This window comes from Lineus longissimus, chromosome 2 (assembly GCF_910592395.1).
Source record: "Lineus longissimus chromosome 2, tnLinLong1.2, whole genome shotgun sequence".
NCBI lineage: Eukaryota > Metazoa > Nemertea > Pilidiophora > Heteronemertea > Lineidae > Lineus > Lineus longissimus.
Genome location: NC_088309.1, coordinates 4,725,601 through 4,749,864, shown reverse-complemented (window position 1 = coordinate 4,749,864; position 24,264 = coordinate 4,725,601). Strand labels below are relative to the sequence as shown.

The 24,264-nt window shown below is 40.2% G+C and overlaps 1 protein-coding gene across 3 annotated transcripts in view; it reads right to left on the bottom strand.

Moving 5' to 3' along the window:
- LOC135502883 (T-box transcription factor TBX2-like) overlaps positions 1-23,793 on the bottom strand; it is a 79,954-nt gene extending 56,161 nt beyond the window's left edge. Inside the window, exons 1-2 of one of the 3 annotated variants that reach the window (XM_064796072.1) lie at positions 23,731-23,793; positions 5,346-6,287 (exon numbers count right to left, since the gene is read on the bottom strand). In XM_064796072.1, coding sequence (XP_064652142.1) covers positions 5,346-5,713 — 368 coding nt within the window. In that variant the 5' untranslated portion in view covers positions 5,714-6,287; positions 23,731-23,793. Of the gene's footprint in view, positions 1-5,345; positions 6,455-23,730 lie in introns of those variants that run through there. The other 2 variants (XM_064796081.1, XM_064796061.1) reach the window with 2 other exon arrangements.
- Between the last annotated feature and the right edge of the window lie 471 nt (positions 23,794-24,264).

The window sequence follows — 24,264 nt, the reverse complement described above, 5'->3', positions numbered from 1 at the left end:
CCTCTGTCGTTTATTGTTAGCGTGGAGTGTCCTCTGGCTTCTGTGGGAAGAAAAATTAATATCACCCTGTCTGTATTTGCTGGGTATACATAACGCAGCGAAGAGTATGGACCAGTTTTCCCTCGGGGTGAAAAATCCTGGGTCCCGATTTGCTAATGTCGACTGTCCTTTAACAAAATTCACGGTGGATTGTTTTAGCAGGAAATTGAAAATTAGTTTTCGGGATATTCACTTTCGTATATTACTCCTTTCTCTGCATGTCAAATAGTCTACACTAGCTTTGCGGTAATAAAGGTAAAATTGCGGTTTGTACGTGCCTCACACAAAGATGCTGCCCTTTAATAAGATTCTCTGTTAGCTCAAACCTGACAACAACGTGAATAGCATTATTAGAACTTTCAGAAACATGAGAGCAGCACAATTACAAATTTAATTTCTGAAGTAATCCTCTTGTGTTTTCGGTGACAGGTGAGGTTTGTGGAGAATTAGCGCGAGTGTCTCGGCTTGCCAGACACTACCTAGGAAGCGTCTTAATAGACGGCATGGATCCAGGTTAAAGGTGACTATTATCATGTCATGTTTAATCAGCCTTGATCCAACCAGCAGAGAATCTGTCAGACTTCGTCCGATATGTAGGAATTCTCCAGGTATAGTTGAGACATCACTTTTTCATCTAAAAACACATTCGATTCAGTGAAGCCAACCGTCATCGAAGTGGCGCCACCTACAGCCATTAACAGCGGCCATTTTTATGCAAGATGTACCATGGTATACGGAAATGCTGTTCCAATAATTGTTCGTGACAGATATGCTAGAGATTTTGGACATGATCAATTTGTTTTCCATCGATAATGCTTGCTAAAGTAGTCATGCCTTACAATATCCGAATTCATTAATTCATAAATATACTGTGGTTCTCCAAAATAAAATTAATTAAAAAGAAAGTAAATCACCAGCATATTGTAAGAACACGTTTCTACATATATTCTATTTAAAAAGAAAGTTCGTGTTCAAGCATATCCTTTTCTGCAACCCGATCTGAAGAGCTTCGTTAGTACTTGTCGTCTTAAAAAGTTGCATTTTACGATAGCGGCGGGGAATTTGCTATTTAAAGGTATGAAAAATATGTCACATATAAGCATTGGAAGGTGATGGGCGCCCAGACATTGTGCTGATGTGTTAACACCTCATGTGCAAATACGACTGGTTAACACCATCTTGCACTGGCTAATGTTCAATTCATGATAGGCCATGTTACCCATGTTGTCGAGTTTCCTATACGTACAGATAATGTTAGCTATAGGAATCAGCAGGTCTGACAGCTCTAAAAACCAGGTTCAGGATCCCCAACCCAGTTTTATGGTCATGCACCACTGCTGCTTTGTGATTAATATCCCAGCGTCCAGTGATGGACAAGGTCACTGAATATCAGTAGATAAATGTACTCCCCAAGGTCCTTTCCAGGGCCCTTGGAAGAGTGTAGTTGCCCCCTCACATTGCTCTCAACGCACGCGTGGAACACATGACATTACACATGAACATCACACGACTGCACATGCATTCATGTACATATTGATCAATCTGTATTTATTTCTAATATAGATTTGTCCTTTGTTCATATACCATACTCGGACTAAAATACAGCGTGCTGCATGTATGGATGGAAAATCTACTGCAATGTCATTGAAGCTGCTAGAGACAATTAGAATCGTTAAAGAGGCCGTGTGCTTTTAAACATTCTTCCCAAAGGAGGTTTTATTTTCTTTAAAGATGCAGCATCCTGAGAAATATCGTCGCATCTCATCCCCTAAGTGACGAAAGGAAACTAGTACAGGCACGATTTCGAGAAAGACGTATTGTGACAATATTTCCATCACAAATAATTGAATGAAATACGATGACACTTAACTGAATTTAGTGGATTGCAAGAAGAACCCTGAAAATGCAAATGATTTCAGCTAAACTATGATTCGAAATATTTATTTGCAACCGTTTTAATTAACTTTATTCAAATTTTTTAAAATGTTGGTGTAAGTTGCTTGAGAAGTCCCAATTTAATATCATACATGTAGGAGTGATGAAAACTGTCAGTTATTGAGGCTGTGTCTGATATTATCAGAAAGAGGAAGTCACCAGTGCCCACTCTTGCTTTAGATGCTTATTAGGAACGACAGAGGCAGCCCACACCACGTCGGGACATGAGGAAGAACACAGTCTCGCGCTCGTGTGGCGTCTCACCACTTATTAACGTCTAGAGAAGTGAAACCGAGTTTTGCAGTATCATATTCAACTGTTTAACTTGGAGGCGACACATCGAGTAAATTCTGCTCTTTTTCTTGCAAATCTCAAGTGGAAACGCAGTTTGCTCACAGTGGGGTAGTATAGCATATTCATTTTTTCAATTCCCTTCGAGACTAACTAGATAGTCTGAAAGATTTTTCCTACATTGCAGCTTAAGTGATTTCAAACAAAAAGGAATACAGTGACAGCGAAAAATACTTCCTTATTTCGACAATTAAAAGGAAATAACCCTCAAAGAGTTTTGTAAATTTCATCAGGTGTGAGTAAGTACGTGTAAATACATATCATATTTTATCTAGTCCAATAAGAGCCTTTTGTTGCTGCTAATCAAATCATCCCTTGAAATCATCCCTTGAAAATCAAATGCGCTTGGTAAATTAAAAGATGTGGCACATGGAAAGACCTTGAAGCAAATATAAAGTTATCTTCATGATTAAAACGTTGCCATTTGAGGGTTATAACTCGGAATATTTTTATTACCAGTTGCGAAATAATGACTTACATGATCTGATAAATCATATTCCTACTATATTTGAGCACGTACGAACGGTCTGATGAATTTGTACTTGCCACAAATATGTGTTTGAATTCGGTGATTAGCAGCAACAAAAGGCTGGTCACACAGAAATGTTATGGAAATTGTTGTTTATCCAACGCTTCATTTTGCCAGCTCTGCTGTTTCGAGTGTCAAATGTTTCAGCAGGCGAATGCGTTATCACGAAGCGACAATCAGACTGCAGCATAATGTCATCAAATTAATAGCTTGTTTAGTATATAACTCATATTATTGGAGCAATGAACGTTAGTATTCTCATCACTTTGGGTTAACCCATTGGGAACAGTTCTAAAAGCTTCCAGAGAGGCGTGTGATTTGTACAGATAGTTCGGAAGGCGTTAAACCCTGATATACCATCTGAAGTGCTTTCTCGTTTTTGTCACGAAATCAAAAGTAAAATGTGAAGTATTTTTTGACTTAGTTATCATGAATTTGAATTAATGATGATGAATATGAAATGTCATCAAGAGTAAAATTAAATATATTTTTGGAGAACGATATTATCAACTCAAATTATACTGAATTTATTTGGATTTATAGTTACAAAAATGTTCTTAATGTACATGTAACACCATGTGTTCATATTCCGTAATTTCCAACGAGTGCGATCGGGACTGACATCGCCGGCTGCTATTTAGACGGACCCGACCATCAGCAGCCAGGATGGACATGAAAACTATTACAGTGGAGCCAACAGGCTGCGTATAAAGTAGTGAAGTCTGCAGCAAATGCTCAGCACATAACATAACTGTAATTGTCGTTCAGACAACATACGTGCAGCATTTACAGTAACATATGATTGCGCTGTGAAGAACTGCGGGCAACTTTCATTTCTACGTTTGTCATGTTTGTGGATGACCGACTTTAAGTGTCGTTGGCCGGATGTTTTTGTTCACTTATTCAAATCTTTGATTCATATTCTTTAAATGATAGCCATGGAATACACCAAACTACACCAAATTATGAGTAATTATCACTGCATAGAATAATGAGTTTTAATGGCGACTTGAATTAATTCAGTTTGTGTTAACAGTAATGATAGTATGTAACAATACGAATATGTATGACTAAATGTGTTTGGCTGGCGCGATAAACTCACTGTGTGTGACTTGTGTAAGAGGCTAGATCAGAGTGGCCGTCCCCTTTCATGTCTGCCGACACTATCTATTCGAATATACATTTTATTTACGAAATTAAATGATATCTCGGAACCCGACTGGCGAGGGCCAGACCGATACGGCAGTCGACTCTATATCAAACTTTGTAAGTTATCAGGACGTGTAAACAGAGAGAACTACTGTGGTTATCTATGTTGACACTTTAACCATGTTACATTGAGTACTTGATGACAGTTAAGGTAATCTGTGAGGACGTTATGCCTTGTAGATTACACAGCCGAGCGACCTGCTGTCATCACGCATGTGATTTTAGAAGATTCACTGCCTGCAAGAGTTGCATCCAGCTTCAGTTTATTTTCCCCTTTTTGATAAATTTATCATTATCTGCAAGTCAGAGCTAATGCTTATATATTTCATATGATAGAACCCTTCCCAAATAAAACCAGTGAGATTTTTATCAACTTCCAGTGAGTAATCCCAATTTTACTTGCTGACTCGCCACTTCAATGTTGACGCAAACTCAGAAAGCTTGATAGCGCGGACTTCTCTCTGTTCCTCTTAATAGCTGCAAAACGAGTCATTTGAGACCGATGTTGTCAACCGCTGCTAACCATCCGAGTTTGACTTCATCAGAAATCATCCGAGGCCATTCAGAGCTGTAAATACAGACTAAATAGTCAGTGATCATTAATGATAGCCTGGCGCAGATCTGTAAAGTGATGGCCGGTTGATGAGGGCATTAACGCTTGTAATTCATTGGAGTTGAATGGAGCAAGATTGTCAAGAGTCTCTCAAGATACAGATTAAATTGACGTAATCTGATGGAGTGAGTAAGCCAACCCTAACATGAATTCTCTTGTCTGCTGCATACAGTAATCAAAGGATGGCAGGATGCAACCCGTTTGATCTTTGTCAACAGAATACTTAGAGAGGACTGTCTTTACAAGGTAAATCTTAAATGTTGATCTTGTTCATTGTTTGGTTTCGATTGGTGTAAATAATCTTACTTGTTTCTTCTGCATTCAATTTCCCTTGAGAATAACTGACAATCACTGAATACGGCATTTATTTTCCGAGTTTTTCTGATGACGTTATTATTTAATTTCCGCGTTTGCTATCAAATCGTTTAGTTTCCGTGTTTTCCTTTAGATAAAATTTAGTAAAAATGGGATTTTTATGGTTGTCATTGCATTAAGTAATATCAAGGCATCTTCAAAAGCAAGAAACACTGACACGAGACAGTTGCTATTATGTTATTCTTTTAATGATTAGGAATATTGGCTGTAAGACTAAGAGGACAAGCGACGGGGGACAATGTCCCATAAAAAGTATTGTCATACTTAAAAAAGAGTTTAATAGGTGACACTTACCTTCCTGATTTTGTTATCACCATCTCTGTCCCGTATTTATGAAACTGCTCCCACAGGTCCTTGCCATCCAACTCAACCTTTGGGTCATCGTGAACCTCATTTTCTGCAGGGTCTATACTCCGTAAGGGCCTAGGTATATGCTGCGTTAACAGGTCTGCCGGGGTCAGGGGACCCCTGGCCACAGTCTGTTGCAACTTTGGCAATATTGATGAAGGTAGTCCATGATGTGGTAATACACTTGGCAAATAATGTGGATGGGCTAGTAAGCTGTGGACACTGTAATCCGAAGGCCGGTGTAAGAGAAAGGGATTAAAAGCCATATTGCCACTCTGCTCGGCCACAGTGTGATGGTATCTCTCTATAGTCATTGGAGATCACCACACGTCCTTTCCTTTCTAGAGTTCACTGAGTATTTGATATGGTAAAGCAATGCGATTCTGGTTTCGTGAAGTGTATTAATGAAACGAGCAATCTGATTGGCTGCTGCTTTGGCTCGGGCCAATCAGGGTGAGAAATAGGCGTGTATCTGACAAGTTTACGCGCTGCTTACTCAACCGCGGAGGTGATGGTAGCCGCAAAAGCTTTTGATATTATTGTTTGAACGTGTTAGTCCTCTATGTATCATGCGAATTTGGGCCAATGTCGCCCGAATGGTTCACAGGTCTCAAATAGAGAGCTGTGAACGTCCACCGGCGCGCCGATTCCGGGTTGGTGTCTCGCTGTCCTGTTGCACAGTTTTGTCCAACTTCGCACCTGTGTGTCTGTGGTCACTATGGTTACTATCAGATCAACCCAAAATCACTTGCGTGGCTCCGCTTGACAGTGTAACACAATACTGGGCTAGACGAATCCGTTTTTGAACATGAACGCACAATCAGGAGACAATGAAGCAGACGACACGTTGTTCGCCTTCTCTCACGAAAATCCGATGTCCTTAAAAATCTGAAAAATGCAATTGCAACCTTAAACAAGTTATGTAAGCGAATTAAAAGCCAACTGATGGTCTCTTTTTGTATCCTCTCAGAATCTTTAACACGGGTCCCTTTTCTTCCCCTGTCCGCGTTGGAAGGACACGTATCAATCATAGACTCGTCACGTTAAGGCGTGTTTATACCAGCTCCTCTCTCGGAAGTCGTGGAACCCCAAGTGATTAGTTATTCCAACATTCAAGCCGCCATCAAATGCATAAGTACCGCTGGCGCCAACCTTGTGACGTCCAACAATAAAACCGATGTCTGCTGGCGGCTTCTATTGAAGGGGACTTAAGGCCAGCCCTTTAACATGAATTATGGACATTAAATATGATTAAGACCAAAACAATGCAATTATAAACAACGATTCATTACACACATATGGACGTATTTACGTATAGAATGCATTCCTTCTCAATTTATCCAAATCTGTACTGATATTTATTGAAGGTTTTGAAAATTTCGTCATTAACGAATTTGAAGTTTTTATTATACAAGTTCTGGGCGCGTTGACAGGAAGGACGACCTTCTCATTAATATTAGTCGGGCACAAAGCTGGTCGATATTTCTTTGAGCAGACAAATATCATTTCTTTCCGAATTTAGTGCAGAATCTTAGAGTTGCTTACGAACAATTCGTTACCTTGGGTAATTTTGCAAAGGTTCCAGAAAAAAATTGGTTGTCCGGGTTGGTCATTTGGTGAGATAAAAACAGTTTTCAGTTGGAGCGGATTTTTTTGACGCCATCCGTCGTGTTTGGGATTGGAGCAGACGACAAGTCTGGTAACGCCTCCTGTCAATCATTAGCGTTCCTACATAATTGTTGTTGACTCAGTCGAGTGTTAACATAATTAATAAGCAGAAGATAAAACAGTGGAGGTGTGAATGCTCCTTATGACAGACGACGCACAAATACTGACTATGTTGACTGCTAAGTCCGCTGGCGCCACCGATTTTGGTTGATTAGGCCTGGGTCTACAGATGAAACGGACCGGATTGGCCCGTTTTGGGCCGCATTTTTCTGCGCAAGCCGCGGTATGCTTTATGATGTAGCTGTAATGAGGTATGGTAGTTAAGAACCCAATGGGTGTGGGCACGACAACGAGGTATTATGTGAATTAAAAAGAGCAGTAAGATGGGCAGCAAAAGACCACTCGGAGCAATGTCACTGCGAGCTGGAAGTGGTATCCCGGCAACGACACAGTCCGGTGACCCTATTCACTAGGCCTTGGGACCATCCAGACACAGAACGAGAAGACAACACCAAATTGTTCTGTTTTGTAATTTACAGCGGCGACAGTCGCCTGTTTGGGGCGGGGTTTGAAGAGGTAATTCAGGAAGGGTAAATAACTGAAGAGGTTTGAGGTGGTCCACTAACCATCTATCTTAAAGCCCTCACAATCAAACCACTCTAACGTCCCGCTAACCTATTCAATTCAACTCTGTTATGTCGTCGTGCTGTTCATTAAATTCACATTATCCTCGGAATGGCAGCCCTTGTGTTTGTATACGTTTGAAGAGGGGTGGAACCGAGACAGCGAAAGAGCAGCCATAACCCCCAATCTGCCCGTGGCACTCGAGTTATTAACATGATATTCCATGACTCATGAATATTCACTTTCACTTGAACTCAGAGGCGCCATTAATTGTTTGGAATGTTGATATGTGTAGTTACTTATATTCTTTATTATATACACGTATTGATTAGGTTGGCTCCAAAGCAATGGGCTACAAAGCAGTGGGTTCATTTATATTTAAACATAGATGATGTTTTCCCTGAATCAAAAAATTAGGAAGGTACAGAGCATAAACTGATCAACATGTTCGGAACAGGACTAAGATATATGTCGAGAGTTAACACGGATATTTTGTTGGGTATTTCGAATTACGTATGACAAAATTCAGTATCCTGGCGAAGATAACTGAAACCATCTGTATTTCGAATGATGAGACAAGCAAAATCAACCTGCTTCATTTTCAAGTTCGAATGTCATTCTCTCGTGAAATACTACTGTAATTTGGCAGATTCATACTGCCAAAAATAACTTGGTTCTTCCCGCAGGATACATTTTTGACACGAAGGTGCTAGCAACGGACCTATACGTAAACAATAGGGTAATAATTCCCCGCATAATGCTCCTTGACGTTCGTAAACGTAATGATTACATAAATGTATGTATATTGATACGAATATATATGAGCATTAATGGGATTGATCCGTTTAATTAGTCTTTAGTCAACTAATTAACGGCATAGACGATGCGGATGATTACTACTGCGCTAATGACGAACCTGCATTAAGGGTGCCATCATCATCCTCTGCCGTTTATTTATGAATGAGGAATAATATGTATACACTCGTCAGGAAAACGCATTAATAATTAGCATTTTAACTTCTGCAAAGGCATTTTCATATACAACCAGATGATTTGTAAAAATACAGCCAATTTGTAGAAGAGTTCGAAGTCAATAAATACGCTAATTTTTCGGGATTGCTTTCTTTCCGTGCAAAAACATTTTTTGTGGTGTAGAAAGCGATGGCTAGCTGCTAAATCCAACATGATTATAAATCCCAATGGCGACACCAAAATGCATCTAGTTGAAATTAAGACTAACAGAAAATCAGCAAAGAGGTATTCACAATGTCACGTAAACCCCGTAGAATATAAAAAGTGATGGTACGATTTTGTATTGGTCAACTCCGCGTTATCCTCATTCGAAATACAGATGGTTTCAGTTAACTTCGCTCAGTGAATTTTGTTATTCCTCATTCGAAATGCAGATGGTTTCAGTTAACTTCGACAGTTGATTCATTATCCGCTAATTCGAAATAAAGATGGTTTCAGTTAAAGCTTATGTGAGTTCTGTTGTCTGTCACCGAGATTCGAAATAACACGGAGCTAGGTCTGTGTAAATAAATGTATAAGTCGTCGAAGGCGTATACATGTACACATAGTTGTCCGTCATGCTGATAGTTCGACCATTGTGGCATTGAGAGCGTGATTCTCACAATATATCAACATGCTTGCTATATGAGAGTCATCAGTTTGGGGACAGAGTGATATTAGAAATATATATAACGCTCGATCGAGAAGATAAGACACAAACATTTATCATCATAGCGTCAATCAGTGAGAGGTCTCGAACCGATCGTGCACTTAGGCATATCACAATCACGGTCTTGGACGGGGCACTCGCCGCGGATGTCAGAGCAAATAGTACGTTGTTTACTGTGTTATAAGTACCCCAGATAAAGTGTATGATAAACTACTTGTATTTAAATGACCAAAACAATATCCCACGTTATGAATGTGTTTGTGTTTCTACTCACTGGATAATTCCTTGTAAAAGAGTGAGCATTTTTTAATGTTCATGCATTCAAAATTAGTTAACTGGCCTGAAAGGAAGATAAAAGTTGCTAGGAAGGTATCATCCAAAATATTTAAGGCGCATATTTTGGTATCATGCATTGTCATGTACCAACAATACTTACATAGAATAATGCCAGACAAACACGGGGATATAAAAACTGGATGACAAATTCATAAGGAATTAAAATCAGATACTAAAATGAATTTCCCTCTTTTAAGAAAGAAAAGCGCTGCATTTATCACTTAGGCTTCAGTTGACATTTTGTAACGAAGTCGAAAACTATTTTTACACCAACTGATACGAGAAACATTTTCTGACAATAGACAACTATTTAGGCTTTGGTTTGCCCTTCAAACTTCGGACTCAAAGTCACATTTGATAGATGTTTCTGGAAAATCACATCGAAACCCTAAAAAAGGGTAATGAAAAGAAACAATGGGGATTGATGGGGCGACAGAGAAATGGGTGACCTACCTTGTTTGACTAATATCAGAATGTGACAGATTCACACTCTGTCGGACCAGAGCAGTTATCTATCTAGATGGCGCCACTGCTTGTTTCAGAATCATTTAGATGATTGATACTGTCAAGACCTCTGTTCTCTTCGTTTTTGATAGTTTGATTGGCTGGATAAAAATCCGAGTATTTGTCATGGGTTTTCGCTATCTCTTTTCAAATAATGCAGTATGTAGTATGAATTTGTTTGCAGGTGTTTCGGTAAAATATTTAGGCGAGCCTTAAGCGTTAATTTCTGTCCAAACAAAAAAAAACATACCGGAAATGCGATCAACACGTGTCATTCACATCACCTTGACCTTCCCCTTATGACAATGAAAACAAACCTGTAAATAACAACCATTAAAAAAAATGATGAATTGATCTGTTACACACATTCATTATTGATTTGATTACACTGTCCACACTCTTGCCTCCTGCTAGGCCCGTTTCTCACCTTCGGTCGGTAAGCACCGCAGCACAGCTACGCGGAGGTGCGATAACTCTTGGATGGGCAACAATGGCGGCGCGAAACTTCCGGTTCATTCGGCACCATATTTTAGCCTGCTTCCGTGAATTTATATTGAGGTGCCACACCCGGCGCTTTCTTTGAAGCAATGTATTACGTGGGAAAAAATTCAGTATGACTGTTTGGAAGAATCCACTCCAGTGCTAAACATAAACAACTTTAGAACCAAGGAGATTTCATCAGAAATAATCGATGATACCGTGTAAATATGTATAAAACCTCATTGGAACTAAACGTAGTGCAACCGTGGTAGGAAATTGTTTTTTTGTTCTTTCGTTTACTTCAGGTTTTGCGCTAATATAACGGATCAATAAGCATTGAACGATGTTTTGAATTCTTTACTATTTGTGCACTGGCATATGTAACAAATGTGTATGTGGTGCATCAAAGCACAGCGGTGCCCATACCATACCATACCATACCAATAATTAGCAAGGCGTAACGTGCCTTCTCTTGAGGCCTGTGTAAAAATCACCGTCCAAATTTATTTCAATAAACAATAGAACTTTAACATTTAGTTTTTGCAATCCTTAATCAAAGCTACCGTTGCGCATGCTCAATCAAAGTCACTTAATCCATCAACGACTTGTGATTGAGGCGTGTAATTAAGCAGCAGCGTTCCATTTTGTCCCCAAATGCCGTGCATGACTGGCAGACACGCGTTACACGCGTCCTGTACGTCTATCACCTGTCTCCCGTTCAACTACACCATGGACGAGATCTCATATAACCTCCCATTCCGCCTTCCCCCGACCCTAGAGCACCATCAACGCTGGATCCCGGGAACTGCATTATACTTTCATAAAAGAAGGCCAACCGCCCGGGCAACGCCCAAGGATGTGCATACCTTTTGTGAAACGCTGCCTTAATACATGTTTGATTGCAATAAAATGATGATACACTCAACAGTGATATTTGACTCGACTATTATGTGGTGAGCGCCGGGACTTGCCCGTAGGGGACCGTGTCGAATTGACGTATCACAGTCGTAGAACGCCTACTACTGCTCATCCAGAACATCTTCGGGTTAGAGACGACACTCTCTTAGTCATGCCGTGATATCAAGATCTGAGGAGGGTTATGGTAGCACTGGCTGCAGCAAATATGGCATAGAACGATACTGTTTACTGCCTCACAGAGCGGGTACATACATTTATGTATGTCGACTATACGCTACCAGTGTTGAGAAGTTCGGGTATCGCGACGTGGATTTGATGCTGCCTTTTTTCAGATTGCAGCCTAATAGAAGTCATGCAAGTGATTCTTTGCTCTACGCTATACAGTGTCAACGGCGTCTGCAAACAGACCAACACTGAGTAAGGTTAGATCAAACTGTGTCAAGTAGATTTTGTCGATCTTCATTCGAAGTACAGATGGTTTCAGTTAATCGTGACGTTGACTTGACATTCGAAATTAAGTCGGAACCTTTAGAACACCGTTTTTACGATGTTTTTATTCATTCATTCATGTACATATACATGTAATTACAAAATGCCCAGAAAAGATGACCTGCACTTTTATTTGCAGTGTACACTTGAGCACTAGAGGTCATTGGAAGCATAAAGTCAACTTGGTGTACAAGTCTACAGAAATCCCTAGTCTTGCCGCGAGGTGGAGTTTTGATTCCGAGAACGAGGTTCAGCTTCGAATCTCATAACGCATGACTTTGTCCTTGTTTTCATTAGAGTTTTTTTTCATTGAAAGAAAATCAGATCATACAGTCACACAAAATGCATCTTTATCATCGTTAGTATGCATGTGATATTCAAATCTCACCTCTGGACCAGGACATTGCCATAGATCACAATGTATCAAAGTGGAATAAAAGGTCTCAAAAGCAGGCATGACATTCACAATTACTTGTAACAGGACTTCTCTAAAATAAACAGGGTTCCGTGAGGGGACGCCGCACTCGGCTGTGGGACATGACAGTGTGAATGGATTTGGTGTGGACGATCTCGCCTCCTGCTGAAAGCCTCAACAGTCGCCTTGCCAACCAGGTGTCATGGCCGACTCCCTCTCTCAATCATGGTGACCTATACGGTAATACTTGACTTCTCAACGTATCTTTTTATGACTTTTTGTATCTTCCGCGCTCAATCATGAGACACTGGCGTGTTTATACAATGGCGGGGCTTTGGTATTAGTCGACAGTCCAGATGCCTGACCCGTGTATGCATCACACATCATCCCTTTGTTTTTGACACCACAGAATATCTTTCCTTGCAACACAGCAATTATTAGGATAATATGTTATTCTCTCCACGGGCCACTGTCCGTTACAACAATGGTTATTGTGCTTAGCTAGGCCTAATGATAAAGGGACAAGAAGTAGTGGGAAAGCAAAATTGGCACGAGTCTCCAGAATAACACCAATGTGATTGGCTAATTTTACATTAAGCACTTCTGGCTGGACAATACTAGCGGAAGTCATCCGAAAATCTGTTTGCGGGAGTGGGAAATACTAGAATCTGCAAAAGACGATGGATTACTTTGCTCTTCTGAACAGAAGTTTTATTAGAGACAGAAGTAACGTGATAAACATGCATGACATAGACCTTTCTAACATTTGCTGGCATACTTTATAGATGTACATGTTCGGGAAAACGTAGTATGTACATGTACGACGTGAAAATGACAGAACTATCTTCCGATGGATAAATCATTTTAAAATTTCAAACAGCTGTGTTTTACATTTTTGACGGTTGATACCGGTAGCAAAAGTGGACCACCCAAAATGTGACATTGTCATTTTTAATTTCATCTTGCCATGACCATGATAGCAAACAAAGTGTTTGCCTCTTTCTATCTCTATAACCCTCTTGAGTGGAATGAAGACCACAATGCTTCAATGGCACTTTGACTTCTTGATCGAATGGTCATTTTGGGTGACTGACTCCGCGCAAATTCTATGAGACACTTTAATGATAAGGTGTTGGGTTTCAGTGGGACAGGTTGCCAGTTGAAGGTCACTGACCATTATTCTGACCTGGTGGCTGGAAATGGCCGATGAAACCAACAAAAGTGAAGGCGTAACAATCTTCTTTGTTCATAGCACGTGGGGTAGGATTTATTCTTCTACTTTCACTTGTTTTTCGATTTTCGAAATCGGTGTAAAAAGTTTTCATTGCCTCATTCGTGTCTTTCGAGTTTATCATAGCAGTTCTGAGCCAGCGGTAAAATTAATGCTTGCACCAGCCCGAACCCGAAGCCCTTCACCTCCTAATCGAATTATTTAGATTCCCATAATAACAGTATTCATATCCTCAGGAACACTCCCACTAATTCTACTTGACTTGGACCACTCATTTAACCAACACAAGAACCCTAACACTGGTAAGTGGTCACTTTATCATACTCAAGCAGATGATCCCGCTTTCTTCGCCCTAAACCGCTTACGTTCGGAAGGCAAATATTTCTTTTCTCTAACTCGCGCCATCAACATCGTAAATCCGCTAGACAAACAGCCTGTAAGTTGTGACATTGTCCTTGGCACTGCCCCCCAAAGTCCCGGCACCACACGCCCAAAACTGTCACAAAAATCTGATAATTGCGGTAAATCGAATATATAGAACCGCTTAAATTTAATAAAACTTATCTTTCGTGGCGACTGGTTGTCGCCTGCAAGCTTGCTTAAACACCTTGATAAAGACTGCCCAATTTTAGGATTATGCGCAGCCCGTTTTTACATCGTATTCCTTTGTTGTCTTCGCCAAAAAGCTTCGCCAGATCTGAAAATCTTTTTGTGAAATTTATTTCAGGAGAACTTGTAAGTAATTAAGAAAATCACCTTCCTCGCAAAAATGTACTTAAACTAGCTGCCTTTGGTGATTTAATCTTATTAGGCCTTAAACGATTTAGATTTTACAAGGCAAATTCCGTAAATCATCACCAAAAGCTGGCTGCATTTTAGTTAAAGCATGTAATGACCGCAAGTATACTGTCGCCACCTTGTCTGATAAGCTTACTCTAGAAAACAAAGTGGGTATATAAAAACAAATTGGATGCGATCTGTGAAAGTTTTATTTGAACTTCCATGAAGGGCGTGTTACAAGTGCTAAACTCTTCAAGCTTGAAATGAAAGACACACAACTTACACGCAAATTTGTAACTTAACATGATCCCGTAAATTAAGCAGGACCGATTTGGAGATTTTAGTGTTCGATTATCGACTAAAGAAGCATAAGTGCCAATCACTTGGATTTTATTGTTTTTTTCCTTGGTCACACCAATGACGACCATTATCCGTAGTCTTTGGCCACATATACACGAGCATGACGAACTACGTTGAATCATCCGAAGCTGGATCAGCGCTAAGGACTTTAATGTGACGTCGTACATGTACATGTACATGCATGTATTCTACTCTACGATAGTTTAAAGGGCCGTATAACATCATTTTACCAAAATAAATACAACGGTGTATCATGTTCATGTATATGTTCCTAATTGCACCGTGGATACATTTTTATAGCATCGCTACTCTTCATATTCTGTCAAAGCAAACTCAACTTTGGTCGGGCCGATTCTCACAACCTCACCGCCTTTCAGGTCGACTTCTCGCAAAAGCTGCTCAATCGTTCACGACCAAACTGTTTTTGTACGCAAAACATTCTACAAAATTATGGACCTGTGCGGGAAAGACATTTAGTTATTTCCCTCTTTTGCAGTCACGGGCCACGGTTCAAGGAAGTGCCCCTCCTAATCAGACATGCAGTTTCTCTTCCTCCGCTCATCAGAAACTCTGGCTGTTTGGCCATTACAGAGTGATATATTTCACAACTGTCATATTTTAAGCTCATAAACTAATTTAGCTGATGCGACAGGGAAAACATTTTGTAAAAGTTGATGATCTGTCGGGTGAAATTACGTAGGTTTGATATGGTACAGGATACTTTCCTGTCGGATACTTAGATAGATGTTGAAATAAATTGTTATTCTGTATAACATAATTCTCGATTTATTTCTAAATATAAAAATTTGATTTCGATGATAAAGCCAATAAAATGAAATTCTGAATTTGAAAAAGGAAAAAATTGGAGAAACTAAACAACATCGCTGCTCACTCAGTCCCTGGTACATGTTGGTTATGGACACCACAGAACACTGCCGTGGGGCTTGTAAACTAAAAGTCCACCGCTTCCAGTTTGACTCGCTGTCCTGCCGTCACCGACCATCGCTCTCATTTTAAAATTATCGGTCACAACCTTTATCTATCGTTGGAAAGATAACATTTAATGCTCAAATTCTGTGCCAAAACATCATTTTTAAAACTGCATTATTTGTAGATATTATGATTTTGAAAACAGTTTAAAAGATATGAAATAGTAACTCCTAGAGGGTAAAAGTCCGTGATTGTCTTCACGCCAGAAGGGGTCTATTTGAATACTTTATTAGATTGTACAATGTAATTGATTCAAAGATAAACCGAGACTTTACTTTGTTTAATGGTTTCTTTCACGAATGCAGATAGGAGTGAAGCTCTTAATTTCACGTGCAGGTGATGGGAACGATCGAAGAGGGGTGATACTTAGGATGCTATAACAACATCGGTCTAGCCATCAGTTGACAGGAAAATGAAATGGTCTAATGATTTCGGCCGTCCTTCTCTTTAAGGCGATTCATGGAGTTCTGTAAACTTTTAGTTCTCATAAGGAGGACTTGATATATTCCCGACTCAATCTACTGCTACACGCCTTAATCATTTCATGTAGCAGCTGTCTTGGACCAGGTCCGCCATCAACTTGATACTTAATTATGATCTGTACCCCGGGGCAAATTCATTTTGATAACAACTCGTGTTCGCCGTCAACAGTCTATCTCGCTCATTCAACGCAATTAATCATCAATGTTTAAAATACAATGTAAGTCAAATTTCATTTTAAAACTAAACTTGCCAAGCAGACACTAGCCAGAAGGCAGCAGTAGCCATACTGCTAGATTTTTGACATTGGTCTTATCAAGACTTTAGCTTGTTATCACAAAGCCCGCCGGATATGCAATTTCTAAATCGTAAAAAAAAGATTTCGTGTTAGATTAACTATTTTGCTTGAGACCTGGACATTTGGTGACTCGATGACTTGCGGTTTATTTCACTCAAACTGGTGAACTGCTGTGTCTTTTAACGTCAGTGGATGTGGGCGTTGAGAGATGTTTATCGATGTCAACTTGTAACTAGCAGAGAATGAGGGCCTATGCATATGAGCTAACCAGCAACTTTTTTGTAACTTTGTTCATCGATCCGTACACCAGTCTAAGATCATTTTGGGAAACAATACAACAAGTGTATATAAATTCGAAGAAACCCCGATAATGCTCCCTTGATGCCCTTTACTGAATGTTAAGTCAGTGGTGTTACGCAAAATGGTGCTCCGATGGCCTTCTTGCTGAAGGATCGTCTGACCTTAAACGACGTTCAATCTTTGACATTACCCGTAGGCCTACGCATCTTGCCATGTTCAACACTTCTTGGTAGAAGAAAGTTGCCTTTGAAATGGAGATTGAACTGAAAAAAACTGAAGTGAGGAAGCCCACACTCGAGAAGTCGCCTAGTGCAGTTTTTAGCTAGATTTATGAGCGCTGTGGTTATACTCTTGCTTTTCCACAGAAACTGCTTGGGGATAGGAATTGTTTTACTTTTGAATATGCAACGAGGCTTTTTCCTTGAGCTTATTAACATGTCTAATGATGTTGGCAGTAAACACACATCAAAGTGAGTAAATAACGCTTCAAATTATCATAAAACACACAGTAGAGGGTTCACGTGAATTATCATTTTGCCGCTGGTGGTTTCCAATTTGGTCGAGCTGATGCCAAAGACGAGAGGCTTGGTGCCCAAGTGCCTGAGAGCTTTTGCAAGATAGGCTGTACTCTTCGCCAAGGCTTCTGTGGAATACTTCACTTTGCCGTCTTTGAAGGTAGTGTTGGCACGTACCTTTCGACAAGTTGCCAGAGGCCTTCCACAAAGTTACGTTCAAGGCTCATTTCCCACAAGCACCCTTTGTTCTGTTCTATGATTCCTGGGATGTCTTGCAAAGGAAGTATCAAAAACTCCTAACAGAACAACCTGTAGGCTAGTATGTTTTATTCAGGTGTACATGTACTTCTAATCCGCCAATAAACAAATGAGAAAGAATGGAAAGCACCACCCCCTCTCAGTTTGGGTGTCATTAACTTTTACTCTTATGTTCCTTATGCAGATTCCTTCGCAAAAGCCATGGGACTCGTCATTAATTGCTATCACCATCGAAAAATAAGACAACGGCGGCAGACTAGGGTGAGGAGAAAACATCCTCGGTTTGATAAGTCTGATGTTCAAGTCAATGATTGCTCTAAATCGTCAGTGGGCAAGTTTGTTTTGATGAGATGCTTAACCACGTCAATTTAATTGTCGTAATATGATGGAATATATGCAATTCTACCAGCGCCATCCTAATTTTCCATACTTACGAAGTCTTTATGTCATAGACGAATGTGTTAAAATGGTTATTAATTGGTTTCTAAAATGTGTTGATTGTGATGGTGGTTCCAAATTAAGTGACCAATGGCACCGTATAATTGGTGGGAGCCAAACAAGGCAGGGGCGAGCAGACGACATCGATCATTAAACGACGCCGATCTCTTCGAAAGTTCAGAAGAACGCTCCAGAAAGACATTTATCGAAATTGGTATGCATGGTGAACGCTGCACCAGTGTAATATGCTGTGTGAGGTGACATTGGCTAAATGTGGTATCAAAATAATGGACGTAGCCATGTGGGTTTTTGCTTTTATTTGGATTGCGTTGGAAAGCATTGCTATGAAGAGACTCCCTTGTATGCCTTTGTAATTGGATAATCTGACGATTGCAACGGCCAAGCAGCATTGAGAGCTTTGATTTGTCAATATCACCGCAATTATTAAAAAGCTGCTTGAGGAAAGTCCTGTTTTCACAAAATTATGGAGATTGATTGAACGAAACTCATAAAAACCACACCACTGAACTTATTCGCATGATCTTCGCATACTTGGTCTTTAGTGCATTTCATCAAAGGGAAAAGTTGTAAACAAAGCTGCCGCGGCACCTTTGGTTTTATCAAGTTCCTGAAAGCCAAAGGATCCCGTCTCGGCAGAAACTTAAGATACGTTGATAGTAGCGCGAACTCTGCAAAGCGTCGCTGGGGTTTTTCAGATAAACAAGGATATTTAGTACGAAAATGATTGGTTTTGACGCAGGAATGAAAATGCGGATAATTCTGTTTGAGATGAGATAAGAAGGGACTCTACACTTTATCGTGAAGTAATTTGTACTCATTCTGAGTCGCAGATCGGCTGCCTGCAGATAGCCGCTTCGAATAACATACCTGTCTACAAGTAAAACAGTGTAAAAAATAAAGTATGCGACTTTCACGACAATCAGATACTCGAAATACAACAGCACCAACAGTTTTGTGAGTTTCATCCCCCACTACATGTATAATTTTTGGATTGCTGCTACCAGCTACACACACCAGATTTCGCTCTACACAACATACCATGTAAAAGACATAGAGGAAATATCAATCCTTCTCTATGTATGGACATAACAAATGTCTTTTTTTATTATGAAGATTTTTTTTAATAAAAGATTTTAGAGGTTTTTGCAGTTTTTCTTCTAAGTGGTACACGCATGTGGATGCACATGTAAATGGAATGCTTTGGGCATTGAAGCTGTCTCGTACATGTCGTAAGTTCTTCCGTTCATATAGATTTGATGTACAAATGCCGACATCAGACCCTGACTGAGATTTGCTTTAAGTAATTATGCATTGCCGCTACAACCACCGCCATGAGCTATGACAAATTTAAATGGCGATTAAGATATACATTTAGACAATTATAGATATGATGAAAGTCTTTATAGACGCCAGGAAAACCGCGATGGCGCCATGTGCAGGAAGCAATAGACCCGCGTTCAAAATAGTGACCACTTTTTTCTTAGAGAGGGCATCTCGTACACAAGCATGTAAGCATACATGTACAATGTACTTCCAAATTACAACATTGTAACATCATATTGGCAAATGTTGGTTCTTTCATCAAGAAAATCGTATTAATAGTCCCCTGTTCAAATGAATGAAGACAAAATCACCACTGACAGACATGACTGACCTTGTGTATATTGCAACTGTCATGATACCTGTCGTATAGGCCAACCATTATCTTAGAAATAAGGGGAAGATGTTAATTTTGCATGAAAAATATTCTATCTACAAGTACATGCAACCGCTTTCTGCACAGATCAATTCACGATCACATATCAATTCACGAATACTAAAAAAACAACGTAAAAATTAACGTTTAATAATTTGGCGTATGATTGCTGTTGCCCACTCCTGCGGTGATTGGTGTCTCAACTGTCGCCAGGGAAACTCCCACCAATGGAAGCTGACTTTATTGATGATGAGCACTTAATGGATGTCTAATGAAGGAATAGGAGGCACGGTAATTGTACCGTTAAATCCAATAGTATTTTAAATGTAATCGGAGACAATTTACCCCCAGGGAGACGAATCTGGCATGCAGTTTGGTTAAGAATTTCATTCCTGAACCGTGATTGGTCCAAGTTATTTCTAGCTTTTGGTTCTTGTTCGTATACCTTTGTCTCGATTTTCATGATATTTCATAGAGAAGCCGCCGGACATGAATTTGACTTTCGTGTTTAATTACAAGACAAATATGCTCACGCTAGTTTTAAAATAATTAGGGTTTTGGGCTTCGAGAACGAAACTGGCAGATTGCCGGTGACAGAGGATCCCTGCCCACACATGAGTCGCCAAATTGTCGTTGAGATTGAAATATGATGAGTTCCGGTCAAGAGATCTCGAGGAACTCTCATTATTTCATTGTACATGTATATTTTATATTTCTGCTGTGGTTACGTGAAATCCTATCGAAGAGGCAATTTCAGCAACATTTGGAGACAAACAAGGGATTACAGGGTTTTCTATAAATGATTATATTATCGAGAAAAAAAATTAACAATAATCAAATTAAACTAAAATTGAACTTAACTATAAACCAGCTTCGTGATGAAACAAGAAGACGTTAGTTGGCTTGGAAGAGCCTAAAGACAATGGTTTGTATTGACTCTGGCGACTACGGCATGGCCAGCTGCAGGGGGCTCCTTTATCCGTCTTCCCCATGAAGAGAGATCAGGCAGATAGGCCGAAGGGTGCTCGAGGTCACACGCCGGACTCGTGCATAAAAAAAACCTGCGTGATTTTCGGGAACCGCCCGCGTAATCTAATAAGAAAAATTAAATTCAGACACTGAGTTTTTCATTGTTTGATTTTTTGTTCGCATCATTTCTAACTCTATCTTTATGTGTTGTTCCAAGGGTGTTTGGTGTTCCATCTGTTATCAGGATTGCACTGAATTAAAAAGAAAAAATTTTCTGGGGAAAATTGATTGAAATCACGAAGTGAAGGCCACGATATTGATGTTGTCTCGATATGCTTTGTAAATAATATTACGAACGATTACAAAAGATTGTTTTTGAAAGTGATTCGAGGAAATTTCAAGGGCTTGTGTGTCGTGATGATAACGTGGATACAGGTTTATTCGTTCAGAGCTGAAACGCGCGCTATAGGTCTGTTCTGGACCCGAACTAAAAAAACTTGAAAGTAAATTGTTGCAAAAAATTTACACTCTTCCTTGTCAGATATACCCTAATCCCAAGAAGAGAGAAAAAATGGTTATCGTCGTCAGTCTCGTGAGTTTTCCGAGATCCCGTGCCAGCCAAAGTTGTTAATAAGGGTACCATTTAGCGTGATATCGATACAGATGGTGTCCATTGTTGAGGCGAGGTGAACCGATCACCCGATCTCATTCAACGTCAAACGAACCGTGAAGTTTCCCCGTTTCCAACCACCCGTTCCCGCAAACCAATTCAGAACCCGGCGCGTTTCCGCACCGAAACTCTCCACCGCATGCCATCAGTAACTCGCTTAACCGCTCCGTGATAATCTGAACTAATCGTACTTGACACCAAATCATTCCGTGATTGAATCTTCAAAAAGGGAATTTGTTGCCCTGATGGATTTTGTGTAACCCTGATAAATGCTAACGAGACGCTTTTGCCCGCCGAGTGTTCAATTCATCGCCAACTTACTTTCAATTCGACATGGGTAGATATTTCATAATTTGAGTTCGGTATCGACGTGAAGCCACGATGCTTTTGGAACTGATCAACGGTGGAAGAATATTACAGGGAAAATTGATTAGGTATAGAAACTGACCTACGGTCAGTTGCTTTGAACTCCATACAGTGCCATAGGAAAGTTCATTCCGTTTATGTTTTCAACAGTCATAAACGGATATACAATGATGATACCCATGACCAACACTTAAAATAAAACCTGGTCATAGTTTTTCATGGCATAAGAACCTGACACTTCAATGGAAATTTTGCCTTATAATTTGAAGCACGCCAGCCAGGTCATCTCATTTCCACCATTCAATGCTTCATGAACCAAGGACGTCTGCTTACAGTCACGTGGTATCTCTGGAACGTGTCACCATGACAATTTTGCCGTAAACCCATTGGGCTTCGTGATAGGAAGGCACGTCTGCGTCAGATATTTACAAAAGACTTCGAGCCAAACTTGTTCAGGGAAATAAAAACATCTGCATTGATGACTTATTGGGTTCTTCAATAAAACGTATGCGTGTCCTAATCAATCACGTCATCGTACACGCAGACGACCTGGTTTATCATCTGAATCTCGGCCCCACTAACGTGAGACCGGGAGACAAAATACCAATGGATTTCTGGTAGATTTGTCCGGCTTGGACCCGTGAGATGTCTGAGATTCAGCATGCCTTCATTTACATATCTATTCGGTATAAGTTGTATTTTGAATGAAACAAATGACACCAAATATGGCATAAGCTGTTTCTGAACATGTCGAATGAGACCAATGACATCAATTCTGGCCTAAGTTGTGTCTCGAATGGGACAAAAAACAACTTTAGAAAACCAATTCATTTGGTTATGGTCATTTGAAACACCATTATATTCTAATGACTTGTTAACTTGGTGTAAGTATCTTGATCGTACACTTGCCTCAAGTAGGCCTTTTGATTCAATAAATGATCTTGTTGTGCTAAACCGTCCATCTTGGACAATAGTAAATACACAGGTTATAGTATTGACCTTTACTAGGCAATCACAAGAATCACGATACCATCTCGATCCCTTAATTGTCACTAATTACAACCGGCGTTTGATCTTAACCGCCTGCAGTACTATAGTCTATCAGTGTATACATAGCCAGCATAAGACTGAGAAAATAATTGCTCTGATCGTGCCAAAACTGCGTTTCTGCCCACATAATATTTTAAGGGTTCTATTGGAGAAAGTGCAACAGCCTAATTAGTTAAGACCCTTGAGCCATTACTACACAAGAGATTTTCTTAATTATGACAATATTGTTCTTTGAGCCGGCGCCTTGTCGTTAAATTAATAATGTCCCCTCATAAAGGCTTCATACGAGATGGACGCGTATTAGCTTCCAGTTTGATCCTTTCCCAGACGCATGACGCCAGAGATGTGGTTGAATCAACAGCAACTTTACTTGACATAAAGATGTAGACGCAGTATTATACATGCAATAACGTCCTCCCTTCCCCCACCCCCATTACACCCGTCTTCAAGGTTGAGGTCGGCAACTGTGGGCTGTTATGGCTGACGCACGGTCGAATACCAGGGAAAGCCACATGCTCTCCTCGCACACCTCAGTGCTCAGTAGGCCCTCTCGCTCCAATTTCAGGATGGGAGTACTTAAGAGCCACAAATTGCCCTGTCTAGTGACCATATGTGGTCTTGTTGAGTTCACTATCAAGTTGCCTAAAATGGGGTGGGAGTAGACGTTCGAACTTGGGAGTATCTCAATCGATTGCGACGACCTCCTGAAGAAGGTTGGGGATAAATAAAGGAGATAGGACAAATTACATACTCCTTTTGAAATTATAGCAATCTGAAGAAAGAAGGGTACTTACCTTTTCAAATAAAGAGTGAAATCGGAAGGCGTCGTGTATAAGGAATGATCCAATGCTGTGTCTGGTGTAACTCTTGTCTGTACAATACCAGCAGCTGCAGCTTCTCCAGCCGACAGATCGACCAAACAGAAGAGTTTAAATTTCAGTTGATTCTGCCTGAGCCAGCGGTGACGTTCGATCCGACAAAGATGAGATGTCAGTGTCATTGAGACAAGTAATACAGTCTGTACAAAAGGCAGTTTGATGGGCTACAATAGATGTTTCTATTGGCGACTGGGTGGCCTGAACGGCTACTGGGCCTTGATAAACAGACGTTTAGGCCAAGCAAAATAATATCATCTGGGCGGGGGTGTTAGCTCATCCCATATTAAGTCGTTTGGGAGATCTTTCTCATTCATTCGCACGAAGTAAATATGCCTGCATGAACTGATCACCTCTGAAGTGGAACGCTAAATTCCTGGTGGACTCACTTCCTCGTGCGATGGACAGTCTAGTCAAACGAGTATCCGCGCTTACATTGTAGCTGATAATGTC